Genomic DNA, 16371 nt, shown 5'->3' on the forward strand with positions numbered 1-16371 from the left:
CTCCTGATCTAGCTGTCCTCTTGGTTTGCTTTTGTTTTAGGTGTGGTTGTTAATAACTGTGAGTTTGCTGTCCTTTCACTGTTCATATTTTTCATCTTCTTTTTCTTATATAAGTCCCTTTAACATTTCATATAATAAGGGCTTGGTGATGATGAACTCCTTGAATTTGATCTTATCTGAGAAGCACTTTATCTGTCCTTCCATTCTAAATGAAAGTTTTGCTGGATAAAGCAATCTTGGCTGTAGGTCTTTGGATTTCATGACTTGGAATACTTCTTTCCAGCCCCTTCTTACCTGGAAGGTCTCTTTTGAGAAATCCGCTGACCGTCTGATGGGTACTCCTTTGTAGGTGACTGTCCCCTTATCTCTTGCTGCTTCTAGAATTCTCTCTTTCATTTTATTTAAAAAACATTTTTTTATTTTATGTAACTCTTGTTCAGGTACAATTTTCTGTCTTATATTCCCAGCCCTGCTCTGCCCAGTGCTCCCCACCTCCCTCCCATTTCCATCCCCCACCTTAGTTATTGTCCATGTGTCCTTTATACTTATTCATGTGAGTCCATCCCCTTTTCCTCTATGATTCTCTCCCCTCTCCCCTCTGGACTCTGTCAGCCTGTCCCATATTTGAGTGTCATCGGTCATATTTTGCTTGCTTGTTTGTTTTGTTGTTTAGATTCTTATTAACGGTGATATCATATGGTATTTGTCTTTCACCGCCTGGCTTATTTCACTCAGCATAATGCTTTCCAGTTCCATCCATGATGTTGCAAAGGAGCTCCTTCTTCCTTTCTGCAGCATAGAATTCCATTGTGTAAATGTACCATAGCTTTTTGATCCAGTCATTTACCGATGGGCATCTAGGTTGCTTCCAACTCTTGGCTATCGTGAATTGTGCTGCTATGAACATCGGGATGCATAGGTTCTTTTGAATTGGTGTTTCAGGGTTCTTAGGATATACTCCTAATAGTGGAATTGCTGGGTCAAAAGGCACGTCCATTTTTACTTTTTTTTAGAAAATTCCATACTGTTTTCCATAGTGGGTGTACCAGTCTGCAATCCCACCAACAGTGAACTAGGGTCCCCTTTTCCCCACAGCCTCTCCAGCACTTGTTGTTTGTTTCTTTGTTTATGAAAGCTATTCTGACTGGTGTAAAGTGGTATCTCATTGTGGTTTTAATTTGCATCTCTCTGATAGCTAGCGATATCGAGCATCTTTTCATGTGTCTCTGGATCCTCTGTATGTCCTCCTTGGAGAAGTGTCTGTTCATTTTAATCTTGGCTAATGTAATTATGATGTGCCTTGGTGTGTTCCTTTTTTTAAAACATACTACATTCACTTTATTTCTAACTTTTCCACTGGTTTTGATAACATGTAGAGAAGAATAAAAATGAAAATAAGACACTATTGTATCACATCAAGAAATATCTTTATCCAAAGGGAATTCAAATGGAAGATGTGCTTAACATCAACTAATAGGGCCCAACACCCTTATTTCATTACAAACTTTTATTACAAAATCATAAACATGTAATTCTGTAGCATAACAGTACCACATTCAAGTACACCATATGACATTTTAGGTGAAATGTTCAAATTAAAACTATAAATTGTTACACCCATATTATTGCCCTACCAACCACACTCAAGCAGGCCTTACTTTTGCCAACTTATATACTTATTGTCAAGGATGATATCCAAAAAGCATGAAACAATTCTCGAAATCACAGATGTCTTGCTGATGTGTCACTTCTATGACTGTCAACCACATGCATGGAGAGATTGACCGAGATGACTTTCCGGGAGACACACAAACAGTACAGAGCATGAGGACGAGGCATACCCTGCAGTGGGCCCTGAACCTGCTCAGAGACAGCAGACTGATGTAAGCTTTGGATCCAACTCTACGCCTCTATGACCTGACTGTGCTGACTGCTATACTGTCCTCGCTGTACAGGCATGTGTGAGAAATAGTGTGTCCACCCAGGGCACTGTTGTCCCCGCCATATGCTTGTAACATGTCTAGTTATCGTTTCTTTAAACGCACTTTAAGAGCTAATAGCACTTGAATGAATGGTGGCACAACAGGGTAAGGGGCTATTTTAATATAAAATAATAGTAAATCACACACAATGAGGTAAAATGTAGGAATTGTATAGACTTTATAAAATAATTTACAAATTGTAACTGCTTTTATTCCAAACTGCAAGAAGGTATCCATTACCCTAATTTGCCAGAACCAGAGTTGTTATGAGAAACAGCGTCTATTGATGAATCTGATAAAAAATGAATAATAATAAATTTTTAAAAGGAAATAATTCTGGTTAAAACCAGAATATGACATTGTGACGATCAAATCAGTTGGACAGTGGTGTCAGAAGTACTGTGATCTGGGCAGTGGGTTGATGACCAGTCACAACCAGTGGACCCTAGTACTCGATACAGAAGATGCTGGTGCTGCAGGGCCGGTTAGCATTAGGGAGTAAGGAGGGGCTTTGGGAGTGTTTTAAAAAACAAAATTCTGAAAACCACAGCAATATTCATATGTTGCATCTAAGCCAAAAAAAATTGCAGGGTGAGATGTACAGTTTATCACCAATGTAAACTTCTGAGATCCAAAACAATGCTGTGCACTATTACGTGCAGTATTCAACAGCCGTGTAAAACCGTGGGAGGACACACTCATCTCCTGCAAGTCAGTCGCCTCTGGGAAACGCGGAAAGGAAGAAACAGAATGGAATGACATATTAAAGGGACCTCAGTTTTATCTGTAGTGTTTTTTCTTTTTTTCCTATTTAGTATATTAACATTTGTTAAGTCTGGGAGTACTATTGTTTGGCTTTTAAATACTACCCTTGCTACTACAAATTTGTGATGCTGTATGGACCAGATCATCAAAATAACTGACTGCATTTTTTATTCTTATTCTACATTTCAGAAAATTGAACTTACCTTACTTTTGCATTAATCAGAAAAATCAAAATTAAGTTTGTTTTAAAATACATTTAATAAAAATAACTTAGTATTACATATTTTACATGTGTAGAATATTTACAAATTCCTTCTACAGCATTTATTTAATGGTTTACTATTTTTTCATTATTTGCCTTTTTGACTGTTTTCTTCAGTAGTAAAATACTATCCAGTGTTGTTTGTAACTAACAGATTAGCTTCTTGGGTAATCCTCCTTGCTCTAAGGCCTCTGTCCTCTTTCGTTTTGTTGCCAAAGATGGATTAATCTGCTCCTTCAACACCTCCACTGGACAGTTTGGTCTTGGCAGATGACATCCAGGTGTGGGCCCTGGCCAATTACTGAAATATTTAGTTTTCAGTGCCTGAGTGGCTGTAATCCAAGTACAAGGGTTAAATGAGAACAAGGCCTGTATGAGAGCCAGCAGGTCGTCTCCTGCGGCAATGAAGATGTGCTGCAACGGGGTTCCAGGGAAACTCTTAAATGTCACGAAGTCTGGGAGACCACACATGTCAGGCCACTGCTCCTCAGTTGGTGCTCCCAGAGTTTCAAATATTCTTGTTAGTTGGTCCAGGTCTGAATCTCCTGGCAAAAAAGGAACCCTTAGAAGCAACTCTGCTAATATACAGCCCACATGTCTACACCGACACCATACATTCTTGCACCAAATAGTAACTCGGGCTCCATACCACCTGGTTACAACCTGATGTGTATAAGCTCTACTGGGGCTCCCAACTGATTTGGCCAGGCCAAAATCTGCCAGCTTTAGAACTTCATATTCATCTAGCAATAAGTTGTTTGGTTTCAGATCCCTATGTAGAGTCCAATGCTGATGTAAGTACTCTAACCCTTGGAGTGTCATCAACATGTAGGTTTTGATGTGTGATGGTGTCAGCACAAAACTATTATCCTTTATTATAACCTCTAGATCAGTTTCCATAAAATCAAAGACAAGACTAATATTAGATTTATGTCCAGAAGCATCAAGGAGACCAATTATATTTGGATGACTTAGCTCCTGTAATAATTTTATCTCTCTTAAGGCTATTCTATTTATACCATCTTTAGCTTCTGATCTATGTCCAAGTTTAATTTTTTTAATGGCAACAATCTGGTTGGTGTTCTTGTCTCTAGCCTTGTAAACCATAGCAAACTGTCCCTCCCTGAGGCAGTCCAGTTTTTCGTAACGTTTTGCTCCTGACTTCACGACCACAGCCATCTGCATGCAAAGCCTGACACCAGCTGGAAAGAGCTATGTCCTAAGCCACCAGGAATTTAAAGCTACCTTAAAGCCTCCAACAGCCACTTCCGGTGTGTTCCTTCTTGGGTCCAAGTTCTTTGGGACTCTCTGAGCTTCCTGGATTTCCTGGAAGTCTATTTCCTTTGCCAGACTGGGGAAGTTCTCCTTTATTATTTGTTCAAATAAGTTTTCCACTCGTGGCTGTTTCTTTTCCCCTTCTGGTACCCCTATAATTCGGATGTTGGAACGTTTAAAGATGTCCTGGAGGTTCCTAAGCCTCTCCGCATTTTCTTGAATTCTTGTTTCTTCATTCTTTTCTGTTTGGTCATTTTTTTCTTCCTTCTGGTCCACTTCCTTGATTTGAGTCCCAGTTTCCTTTCCAACACTGGTTTCCTGTGCATTTCCCTTCATTTCAATTAGTTTAGCCTTCACATGTTCCTCTAATTTTTGACTATAATCAACTAGTTCTGTGAGCATCCTGATCACCAGTGTTTTGCACTGTGCATCTGGTAGGTTAGCTATTTCTTGGTTGTTTAGAGTTATCGGCTCTGGAACTTTGAGTTCTTCTTGAGCCATATTTTGGACTGTTCGTGCCTGTTATGTATGAGGAGCGGAGCCCTAGGTGTTCACCAGGGCGGGGCAACTCAGTCGCTGGGTTGTGACGCTGTATGTGGGGGCGGGGTGAAAGGAAAGCAATGGCAGTCCTCTCTGCCACCTCCCACTGGGGCGGCTTGGTCCGTCCCACTGCGCGCGAATGTGCAACCTCGGTCAGCCCGCCGCCTTGTGCACTCACTGTGTTTGCCTGCTGGGGCCTGTGCGGTCTGTCTCACTGCTCACTCCTCTGCTGGTTTATCTGCACGTGAATGTATGACCATGGTCAGCCTGCCCTGCACCCTCACTGGGTCCGAGCTGCTACCCCGGCTGCCTGGGCGCCTGGGGTCGGGGGAATCTTTCCTGCCAGACCCTGCTCCACTGCTGGCTCCGCCCCTCTTACCAGTCCCAGTGGAACGGTTCGTTGTCGGACTTCCATATAGTTCAATTTTCTGTTCTTTGTCTGTGTCTTTGTTTACTAAACCTTTGTTGTATTCAAACTTGGTTGTGGGAGAAGGCACAGTGTTTCCACCTACGCCTTCATCTTGGCGGAAGTAAAAAGATTTTATTTATTTATTTTTAGACAGAGGGGAAGGGAGGGAGAAAGAGAGGGAGAGAAACATGAATGTGTGGTTGCCTCCTATGTGCCCCCCACTGGGGACCTGGCCCACAACCCAGGCATGTGCCCTGACTGGGAATCAAAGAGGTGACCCTTTGGTTCACAGGCCAGCACTCAATCCCCTGAGCCATACCAGTCAGGGCTATAAATCTTAAATAGTATTTGTGGATCATATCAGCTCAGTATAGAGCGTAATACTCTTCTGTGTTCAGTGCCATTTGAAGAAATGGTCCGGGTCGGTCAGCTTGTACCTGACAGATAGTACAGATATTCACTGTTTTGAGGCCCCGCGAGGCAGCCTTGGCCGAGCTATTGTTGAAATAACTGTAGGGTCCCCGTGGTCCACTGCCTCAGATTCCTAGGTGCATTTTACTGTTACGTAAAAATCAGGTGTCAGATTATTTCCCAAATGGAGAAGAGCACTAATCAACCACATTTATCTTCAGAGACACCTGAATATGAGTTAGAAGTATCACTATTTCTTTTCTTTCTGTTGCTTTTTTTCCTTTTTCTTTTTAAAAGTCTATATGCCTCATTTTAAATCTTTTCTGCCTTTTCTCTTTTTAAATTTTCCATGTTATTCTTTTTCTCTCTTTATTCGTTTCTCTTGACTTAGTGTTGCATACTACTAGTGTCTACGCTAAGTACCTACTTGTCTCACCCTCTGCCGGTGCCCACCTGACCTCATTGCCTGCCCTCAGAACCATTCTTTTCAGGGGTTTCCCCATCCTGTGGCTCGTAAAAGGGAATTCTGGAACTGTATCACAGAATGAAGTATTGGAAGGCCTTCTTTAGGTGACATTTCTTGGTGTGGCTGCAGATAAGTCAGCCCTGGCACCTTATTGATTAGTATTTGCCAAATAATTATCAAGCACTTGTGTTTGTATTATAGAAGTACAGTTTAAAACACAGTGCCTCCACAGAAATTGTGTGTAACGGTAACAGGACTTCAGGGCCGTGGCTTTTCCTTTGTGAACCACATGTCTGTTTCTCTTCCTAGGGGCTGTGTGGAGGCTGTGACCAAACCCCTTTCCAATGAGAAAGTTGTCCGACCAGCGCTCACCTACAGTCTCTTTCCCAACGTGCCTCCTACCATCTATTTTGGCACTCGGGATGAGAAAGGTAAACCTGACCAGTATGTGATCCCAGAAGAGCCCCCGGAAGGATGCTAGTGAGAGAAGTTGGGAGCAGGTGGCAAAACGGTGGGGAGGGGCTTTCCAGGCGGCTGTTAGGGTGCTCAGTTTCCGCCTGGTTCACCGGGCCAGTGTGGGGACCTTTTTCCTGTTTGTCCTTGAGCTGATCCTTCTCAGCCCCACAGTCTTATGCTTCATCCTTGCCCGCTAAACTTGTTTCTTTCCCCTTTCAACCTCCCCTCCTTTTTGTGTTTCTCACTCCTGTGCATCCCCCTTTCTTCCCCAAAGTGTACTCCTTTGAGACTCTGATCACGAACCACACTAAGTGACTTTCCTACCCAGCAAAGGTTGAGCAACAGTGCCATCTTTTCCTTCGTCTAACCATGACTCTTCTGCTCTTCTCCACGCCTACTGTGCCCAGTGGAGAAGCTTCCCTGGGAGCAGAGGAAGCTGCTCCGGTGGAAGATGAGCACAGTGACCCCCAACATTGTCAAGCAGACCATCGGACGGTCACACTTCAAAACCAGCAAGAGTGAGTCACTTGCCTTACTGTGAGCCTGTCCTCAGCCCCAGCAGATGGGCTCCAGGCAGGAGAGAGCCCTAGGGACCTCCTGCTGTGCGGGGATCCTGCCTTGAAGTTGCCGGCCTCATAGAAGGACACAGCTCTGAACGCCCTCTGGACTAGAGCTTATTGCTCGAAATTGCAAGAAAGAGGGCCATTGTTCAATCCCTGACCCCAGGGCCTCGTGTAGGATAGCTCCGTGGTGCCTCTTAGAAAATAGGGTCTGGGAGCTATGCCCAGGCCCAGTGGTATTTCTGGGGCCTCTGGGCCTCTCCCTCCCAGGGGCTGACTCCCTGATGTGCCTTCTATAGGAAATGATGACTGGCTGGGCTGCTGGGGTCACCACATGAAGTCTCCCAGTTTCCGATCCATTCTGGGGCATCAGAAGGTAGGGGCCCTTCCCGGGGCATTCTTCTTCAGGACTTTGTTCTAGACAGGAGAGATTGATATTAGGGGAGGAGTGGATGGCACAAAGTCAGGCGGGCTCACAGAGTGGACAGTGCACAGGAGAGGGGGCAGCGTGAGACCCTAGCAGTTCACATGCACTTAGCGGTCCAGCTGCAATGACGTGGGTAGTCGCAGCCTCTCAGAGACACTTTATTCTGTAATGTGTCTTGAGATGCAGCATCTGTTTTCAGTTTATTATGTTTCTTCTGTAACCGCTGTTCCTTTCCTCCCTTCCTCCAAGCCGAATATCTGTAAAGAGGACTCTGGTCTCATTGGAGCAAATGGTGGGCCCCTTTCCCCTCTCCTCACTGAAGGCCAGGGACTTTTCTGTCTTTGTCCTGTAGGCTGTCATGGAAAGACCTAACGGCTTTTTCTTTGCATTTAAGGTGGATATCATGTCTTCCTTAAGCAATGTTACATGTCATGAACTATCATCTAGAAATCACTAAATTTTGTTGTTTTGTTTGTCTTTTAATCATCTGTTGGTGAGTGTTCAGCAGCTGAGTACTCGAGGCCCCTGGGACAGTGATAACGAGATGAAACAGGCACTGAGGAAGTCGCCAAGGGAGTTGGAATGGGATAGTGTGTCCCACTGTCTTCCTCGGGGTCTTTCCTGGGTCCTCTCCCTGCTCTCACCCTTTGTCCCTCCTGTAGCTAAACCACTTCCCGGGTTCATTCCAAATTGGGCGAAAGGACCGGCTGTGGCGGAACCTATCCCGAATGCAGAGCCGCTTTGGCAAGAAGGAGTTCAGTTTCTTCCCCCAGTCCTTCATCTTGCCCCAGGATGCTAAGCTCCTGCGCAAAGCCTGGGAGAGCAGCAGCCGCCAAAAGTGGATTGTTAAACCAGTGAGTGGGTCACAGTGGGGTAGTAGGCCATTGTCTAAGAGTGAGAACAACAGAGTATAGGCCACGAGCAAATTTCATCTCCTTTGCACTTGACTTCCAGCCAGCATCCGCTCGAGGCATTGGCATCCAGGTCATTCACAAGTGGAGTCAGCTCCCTAAACGAAGGCCCCTTCTGGTACAGAGGTGAGTCTGTCTCCAGCTCAGATCCCACTCCCCACCCTGTTTCTCATTTCCTCACCCTGGAGGTTCCCTTTTTACCATGTTCTTGTGCCCTTTTTCCACCCAGCCAAAGACCGTCCTTGGCCAGGTGTTTTCGGTCTTCATCTCAGGGACTGTTGGCTGGCTTTTGCCGTGGCTCAGTTACCCACTGAGCCCTGTCCCATCTGTTCGTGTTCCTGAAGCCAGCCTTTCCCTATGTAGGTATCTGCACAAACCCTACCTCATCAGTGGCAGCAAATTTGATCTGCGCATCTATGTTTACGTCACCTCCTATGATCCTCTGCGGATTTACCTCTTTTCAGATGGACTTGTTCGCTTTGCCAGTTGCAAGTATGTGGCAGTGGTGAGGTGTCAGCCTAACAATGTTGGGGGTTTGCTTTCCTGAGAGGAGGGGAAACCAGAGGAAACCACAGAAAAATAACACACATTTTGGTAGTTTCTGTTAGCACAGAAGATGGTGGAGTATATTTGGGAAAGCCCAGTCTTCCTCTTCTCCTCTGTATCTCCTTTTACACAGAACACCTTGTTCTGACACGTCTGATCACCAAACATATAGGGTTTTTTCCTACACCAAGCTAATCTCTGCAGTACCAGCTGGGTGTTCTACAGTGTAGCTCAATTCTGATACCAGCTTTCTGGATGTAGCATCAGACCCTATAGGTTAAAGGCTCAGCGTCATGAGACTCCCCACTGCCCACTTCAGATGCCAGTCGTGAGTCCCAGGTGCCACATGTGCTTCTGACCTGGCGGCTATAAACCAGAGGTTTCCACGATCCCCTCCCAGGGTTCTGTTAGCTGGGTAGAGTGGCTCAAAAACTCAGGAAAATAGTTGGTTTATGTTTACTGGCTTATTACAAAACAATATAAATAGGATACAGACGAACATCCAGATGGAAGAGGTGTACAGGGCAAGGCACATGGGGAGGGGTGCAGAGCTTTCCTGCTGTCTCTGGGTGCACTGTTCTCCCACCCCCTCCATGTGTTCACTTACCTGGACACTCTCCGAACTCGCACTTGTGGGATTTATGGAGGCTTTAGCACAAGGCCTCAGTGGCTCATTCACTCCATCTCCAGCCCATCTCCCTTCTCAAGAGAATAGGGGGCCAGGCTGAAAATTCCAAGCTTTTAATCATGGTTTGGCCTTTCTGGTGACCAGCCCTCATCCAAAATCTCCTCATAGGAGTAAAATACTTTATTACGCAGCACACCACAAGGGTTTTGGGAACCCTGTGTCAGGAACCAGGGCCAGAGGCCAAATATTAGAACAAAAGGTGTCCCCAGTGCCCTTAACACTTGGGATTTATGAGGGTTTTGGGAACTCGGTCAGGAATTAAGGGCAAAGACTGATATTTATGCATTTCTTATTATAAATCTAATACCACATGAGGAAGGAGAAATAAGGAGGTCTCCTACTTCACTGAATCTCGCAGAGAGCCTTCTTGTGGGACTGAGGTGGGTGAAGGAGAGGAATTTAGCTGTGGTGTTCTGGAAACCTTCCCAACAGACACACTCCGAGGCTCCTGTGCGTCTGAAAGGATCTGCTCACTTGCCCTTCACCTCCTCGGGATCTGGGGAGACGTTTGGACCATTGCCTGACTGCGGTCTCAGCTTTTTACCTCTGCCTTCCTCCTCCCTATTCGCAGGTACTCCCCTTCCATGAAGAGCCTCAGCAACAAGTTCATGCACCTGACCAACTACAGCGTCAATAAAAAGAACACTGAGTACCAGGCGAATGCGGACGAAACAGCCTGCCAGGGCCACAAATGGTACCCAGACAGTGTCCCTGTGAAACAGAGACCTAGAGGGGCACAGGGTTCTGGGGTCTGGGGAGGTTCGGGGAGATGATGAATGGAAGATTAATGAGACTCAAAGATGCTATAAACATTTCGCAATTCAAGTTGGTCTGTTTGTATCCAAGCTCACCTCTGTCTTTATTTAAAACATCATGAGATATGAAGAAAATATTTTTGTGCTGCTTATTTCTTTTTTTTCTCTTCATCACTCAACTCATAGACTATAACTCCAAATACTCCCACCGCCCCTCCCATGTTGCAGGGCACTGAAGGCTTTATGGAACTACCTGAGCCAGAAGGGAGTCAATAGCGATGCCATCTGGGAGAAGATAAAGGATGTTGTTGTTAAAACCATCATCTCGTGAGTCACACTGCCACACTGGTGTGGGGCCTGCCACTGAATGCCCTCTTTTCTCCTGGGTCCCACACTGTGGTGCTGCAGACTTTTGACCAAGCTGTGGTTCAGTTTCTGAGAATAGGGAGGAGTGGACAGAATTAAATGCTGCTCTTCTCGTGAAACCCATCCCTAGAAGCGGGCCCCAGACCAGAGGCCTCTCTTGAGAGCTGCTGCTTTCTGGGTTGCTGCTGCTCTCCCATCCTTGGGCCACCCCACTGGCAGGGCAGCTCTGGGTAAGGCCCTCCTCCTCCCTGTGGCCAGGTCAGAACCCTACGTGACCAGCCTGCTGAAGATGTATGTGCGGCGGCCCTATAGCTGCCACGAGCTCTTTGGTTTCGACATCATGCTGGATGAGAACCTTAAGCCCTGGGTCCTGGAAGTCAACATTTCCCCGAGGTAGGTAGTGTTCTTAAGGCACTCACAGTAGGACCGTTTCTTTAGCCTCCTGATCCTGTTTCCTCTCCAGTCTTGCTGACTTTGGGAAGACCTTTCCCTTGTTAGAATTTGTGTTTTCCCTTCACTACCTGTTTGTTTGCTCATTTACTCATTCTGTGCCATTATCTCAGGGGTTTTTGTGGATGAAGAGAGTTGCTTAAAATTGTTCTTTTGGAGCCCTGGCTGGTGTAGCTCAGTGAGTTGAGCACGGACCTGCGAACCACACAATTGTGGTTCGATTCCCAGTCAGGACACATGGCCTGGGTGGTGGGCCAGTTCCCAGCAGGGGACTCAGGAGAAGCAACCATACATTGATATTTCTCTCCTTCTCTCCTTCCCTTCCTCTCTAAAGATAAATAAATAAAATCTTTAAAAAAATTGTTCTTTTGGCCCTGGCCAGTGTGGCTTAGTTGATTGGATGTCTTCCTGTTTACCAAACGTTTCCTAGTCAGGGCACATACCTAGGTTGCGGGTTCAATCCCAGGTGAAGGCACGTATGGGAGGCAACCAATAGATGTTGCCTCTCTCACATCAATGTTTCTTTCTCACTGTTCCTCTCTCTCCCTTCCACTCTCTCTAAAATCAATGAACATTAAAAAACTTTTTTAAATTGTGTTTTGAACTTGCTGCCCCCACTTGCTTTTCCCCTGGTGAATGGAGGTCATGGGCAAGAACCACCCTGAGTAAGGTTATTCACTATCTGTGGGGCAAGAAGACCCCGTGGTGGTGCTCATGAGTTTGAGTGTCAGAGCCCGTTGAGCCTAGGAAAGCCAGGAGTAAGTGGGGCCAGCACTGACTTGGACATGTGATTGGAACCAGTTTGGAGTGTATTTTTAGCACTCTTTGCATCCTTTCCTCGAAGCCTCCACTCCAACTCTCCGTTGGACATCAGCATCAAAGGCCAGATGATCCGTGACCTTCTGAACCTGGCGGGCTTTGTCCTGCCCAATGCAGAGGATAATTCCAGCCCCAGCAGCTCCAGCAGCTCCACCACCAGGTCAGCCTCCTTGCTTCTCTGTAGCTTGGCCAGCAGCATGAACAGCCCCATGACGAGTGTGAGAAGGGATGGTGCCGGGCGCTCCCACTTGCTTGGTCTCCTTTGCTGCTCGACCTGCCCGGTAGATGTGTAGTCTACCCACACACCTCTGCCACACACGTCTGGTTATACTGCTCACCCACTCAGGAATCTACAGGGCCTGGGGACTCAGCTGTCAGCTCCTCTCGTGGATATTTAAGGCCTCAACCTCGTTTTCCCAGGCACCCCTCCCTTTACCCCTCTTCTCGTTCCCATGCCCTGACAAACGGGATCCCCCAAAGAACCTCAAGGTTGGAAGGACACATTTGTTACCTCATTGTTTCCTCATAGTGTCCCCTCCTTGGCTCATGGCTTTTCTTCCCCTTGAAATTCCCTGCAGCCAGACCTCCCTGTTTTGACTCCTCCCATCCATCAAAGCCTAACTCAAGACAACGTCGTTACGAAGCCAGCCCAGTGGGCTCTGTCCTCCATACTCCAAACCACTTGGAACCACTCTTGAGGAAAGGGAGCCAGTATTTAGCCGGTACTGCTGTGTGTAAGGAAAACCTGAAACTCATCCCCACAACAGCCCCATGAGGCTGACACTGGCATCCTCAGTTTACAGAAGAGGAAGCTGAACACCACTGCGATTAAGTAGCCCTTCTAAGGTGATTCAGCTGCCAAGGGGTAGAGCTGGAATTCAATTCCAAAGTTGCCAGTTGCAAAACTTGTTTCCCCACCATACCTTAGACTCATGTTTGGCTCTGCTGTAGCCATTCAGCATTCGACACCCGCCATCCCATGATCTCCCTGGAGGCCGTGTCTGTGTCTCCCTCAGTAGTTTTTGCAGAGCTGGGGATGATGACACTGAGGTGCAGGGAGGTCAAGTGATTTGTCCAGGATCACACTGCCATAGGGTTGAGCTGGCTCTTTAGTAAGTGTTCACTAAACTAAACTGAACTGAAGTCTACAGCAGTTATTCCAGGGTTTCTTTTTTTCTTAAACTATTGAAGTACAACCTAAAGAGGGCACTTTGTACTCCTTAAGTTCTTCCATGGTACTTGCTTTGACTCTCAAGGAAGCTGCCTGAATGGAGTATATTGCAGCCCAACCTTCTCAAATAATATCTGTCCATATTTCTTTGTCTTGTTTTGAGAAGGCTGTCTTCCTGGGCTGGACACACTTTCCACATGTCCTCAGTTTGTGAAGCTGCTGATCTTACCCTTCCCCCCTTCCCGCCCCTTTCCCTAGCCTGCCCAGCTGTCCCAGGGACAAATGTCGGATGGCCCCGGAGCAGTTCACTGCACAGAAGTTGAAGAAAGCCTATTACCTAACCCAAAAAATTCCTGATCAGGTAGGAGATTACCTCCCCAGTGCCAGCTGAAAGCTTCCCTGTGCAAGCATTTGGAACCGCAGGGCAACCATTTTTTCCCCTGCCTAGGGCAGATTTTGCTAACTCAGCTCCACAACCCTTTTGGCATGCAGAGACACATTGGCATGCACGTCGTTCTAGGAGAGAAATGGTGGCCTTTACCATGTGTTCAAAAACCACCGCTCTCGGCCAAATGCTCTGCTAGCCCACCTTTGTCCTCAGAGCCGTAGACCCTTGGGGTTTCTTTCCCTGAGGTGCAGCGAGCCCGTGGAAGGCTTGGCTCCAGGCAGGTGAGCGAGCCCGATGGAAGACTGGCAGACACGGGCTGTTGCCACATCTGGGTTGCTGGATTCTGATACTAATCCCATCCCACAGATCACTCAACCTCTGTGCCCTGGTGGCTCCCCTCGCCCTGCCCCAGAGTACCTTCGTCTCCCAAGTAGGCTCAGTAGACTTGGGGACAGATGAGGTCCAGAGCTGACCATCAGGCTGCCTTGGTGGTCCCCTGAGAATCCTGGGGCTCTGTGACCCTAGCTGTCCTCCCTGTCCCCTAGCTTCTTCATTCTCGGCCCATGGCTTATATACCCTTTTCATCCCTATTCCTTGGGCTGTAGGACTTTTATTCGTCTGTGCTGGATGTCCTGACACCAGATGATGTTCAGGTTCTGGTCCAGATGGAGGATGAGTTTTCTCGCCGGGGTCAATTTGAACGAATTTTTCCTTCTCGAATATCTTCTCGCTATCTCCGCTTTTTTGAGCAGCCACGATATTTCAACATTCTCACCACCCAGTGGGAACAGAAGTACCATGGCAACAAGCTCAAAGGTGATGTGTCCTCCCTGCCCACAGGAGGCGATGTTTAATGAGAGATTAAATCCCTGTAGACCAAGAAATGGGCCTTCCTGGCAGGAAGAATTGGCCAGTTGATTCCACCCCCTTAAGTCCCACCCCTGCTAATCTTGTTTTAGGAGTAGATCTGCTTCGGAGTTGGTGCTACAAAGGGTTCCACACGGGAGCCGTCTCTGAGCCCGTTCCACTGGTGAGTGAGGCCATTGGGAGGGAGGGGTCAACTCCATCTCAGGCTCCTCCCTCCTCTGCCCAAGAGTGCAGCCCGGGTTGGGTGGGCATCCAGATGCTCTCACTTCTCCCTGAAGCCCTTCCTTGTCAAAAGCAATAGTTGGCTCTAGGATTCCCTGGGTACCTTTATTTCAAAGGTCAAAAAGTGCTTTGTGGCCTCAACTTTTTGTCTGAACAGGGAGAAAACCAAGACTTTTTCCCAAAGAGTCCCAGGCCTGAAGGGTGGGGGAGGGGAGAGGCAGAGCTGGGAGAGAGCACCAGGACCTCAGGCGGCTCAGCCTCATTGTTCCCTTTGCTCTTAGTGGTCTTTCCCAACATCACTTCTGACTGTCCCAAAGGGTGACGTGACTCTCAGCGCTTCACCCGAGCCAGAGACTGGCGTGCTGGGGTGAGTGCTGCCTGGGCGAGGGGAGGGTGTTGGGTGTGAGTTCAGAGACTTTTCAAAAATATTTTATTACAGTTGATGTACAATATTTATATTAATTGTGTGAGTTAGGGGAGTTTTGTTCCTTTCTCTCTGTCCAGATTATGACATCTGCCTGGTGGCTCTTGGGATATCCAGGAAGCTTTGCTGAGCACAGAGTCATTTGCACAAGTGGCCTCTTTCGGCCATACTCACTAGCCATAGGAAACCTGTAGCTTCACACACATTCACACCTACACTTAAGCTCCCAAGCCTTCAGATAAATAAAATACATTTTACGATTATTTATACCTGCATATAATTGTGGTCTATAACACCATAATGTCATGAATGCCTGGTCCAGACTGAAGGCAGATCACAAGTTGAAGTCTCAGCCATTTCTTTGTCCCCATTCCCTTCAGAAAACTCAGCTCCTCTGAGGGAGTCGCAAAACTCTGTGAAGATGGGGCTCCACCCAAGCCCAGGAAGACCCATGCTCACCTTTCTTCCTCTTCCCCCAGGAAGCCTCCTTCCTCAAAAGACAGCGAGGACACCAGCAACGAGCCCAGCCTTTCCACACAGATGCTACCTGTACACAAGTACTCTGGGAAGACTTCAAGATTCTCTGCTTCCCCCATGTCCCAGTCAACCGGTGACTCGCTCCTGGCTGCTGTGAGCCCATGACTGGCCTCTTTCACCAGCCCCTGCCCAGGAGCACCAGCGTTAGCTACCTCACGGAAACTGGCCTGCTGGCCAGCCTGAGCCCCCACGCCCTCCACCTCACCCTTCTTCAGAGTATTTTTTGAAATGGATGAATTACAGAGATGGGTGTCTGGAGGGCTGGCAGGGTGGTGGGGATGGGGAGATGGTGAGGAAGGTTCACTGGATGGTACGTCATGTCTCTAACAGAGAAGCCTGTGATGGCCACTCAGCCTTATAAAGCGGGTTTGGTTTCTGCCTTCAGAGAGCCATGTGTGATTTGTTGTAGGCCTCGGTGCACTGATTGAATTAGAGTTAAGGGGAGAAGACAGGCCTGAGGTCCTTTGTCACTGAGGAGGTTCCCCGAAGGTTCGCATTTCCTCACTTGTCTCCCTCTCTCCTTTCCTCACCCTCTGTCCTGAGGAGCCACTTTCAGAAACCTCCAGACTTCCGCCGCACACAGGGAGCGGCCAGGACACGATGACACCATTTCCGGCTAGTCCTGCGAGCTTTCCCACCTCCAGGCCATTTGTCTTTTCGTAGATCCGCCCGCC

General features: G+C 47.3%; 2 protein-coding genes across 2 annotated transcripts in view; one reads left to right on the forward strand and one right to left on the reverse strand.

The window, feature by feature from the left end:
* Positions 1–16077, forward strand: part of TTLL4 (tubulin tyrosine ligase like 4) — a 43180-nt gene extending 27103 nt beyond the window's left edge. Inside the window, 15 exon segments of the mRNA XM_037029167.1 lie at positions 6420–6541; positions 6974–7084; positions 7426–7502; positions 8216–8407; positions 8508–8590; positions 8828–8956; positions 10270–10392; positions 10682–10780; positions 11078–11212; positions 12114–12248; positions 13518–13620; positions 14253–14463; positions 14607–14677; positions 15018–15103; positions 15640–16077. Coding sequence (XP_036885062.1) covers positions 6420–6541; positions 6974–7084; positions 7426–7502; positions 8216–8407; positions 8508–8590; positions 8828–8956; positions 10270–10392; positions 10682–10780; positions 11078–11212; positions 12114–12248; positions 13518–13620; positions 14253–14463; positions 14607–14677; positions 15018–15103; positions 15640–15802 — 1840 coding nt within the window. The 3' untranslated portion in view covers positions 15803–16077.
* LOC118975311 (cyclin-dependent kinase 7-like) lies at positions 3007–4274 on the reverse strand. The gene is given in 4 exon segments (XM_037029168.1): positions 3007–3599; positions 3602–3654; positions 3656–4122; positions 4255–4274. Coding segments are annotated over 3 exon segments (957 nt in total). The 5' UTR covers positions 4117–4122; positions 4255–4274; the 3' UTR covers positions 3007–3156.
* Positions 16078–16371: the final 294 nt, after the last annotated feature.

Source organism: Sturnira hondurensis, unplaced genomic scaffold, assembly GCF_014824575.4.
Source record: "Sturnira hondurensis isolate 20B ecotype Veracruz unplaced genomic scaffold, ASM1482457v3 Scaffold0020237, whole genome shotgun sequence".
Classification (NCBI taxonomy): Eukaryota; Metazoa; Chordata; class Mammalia; order Chiroptera; family Phyllostomidae; genus Sturnira; species Sturnira hondurensis.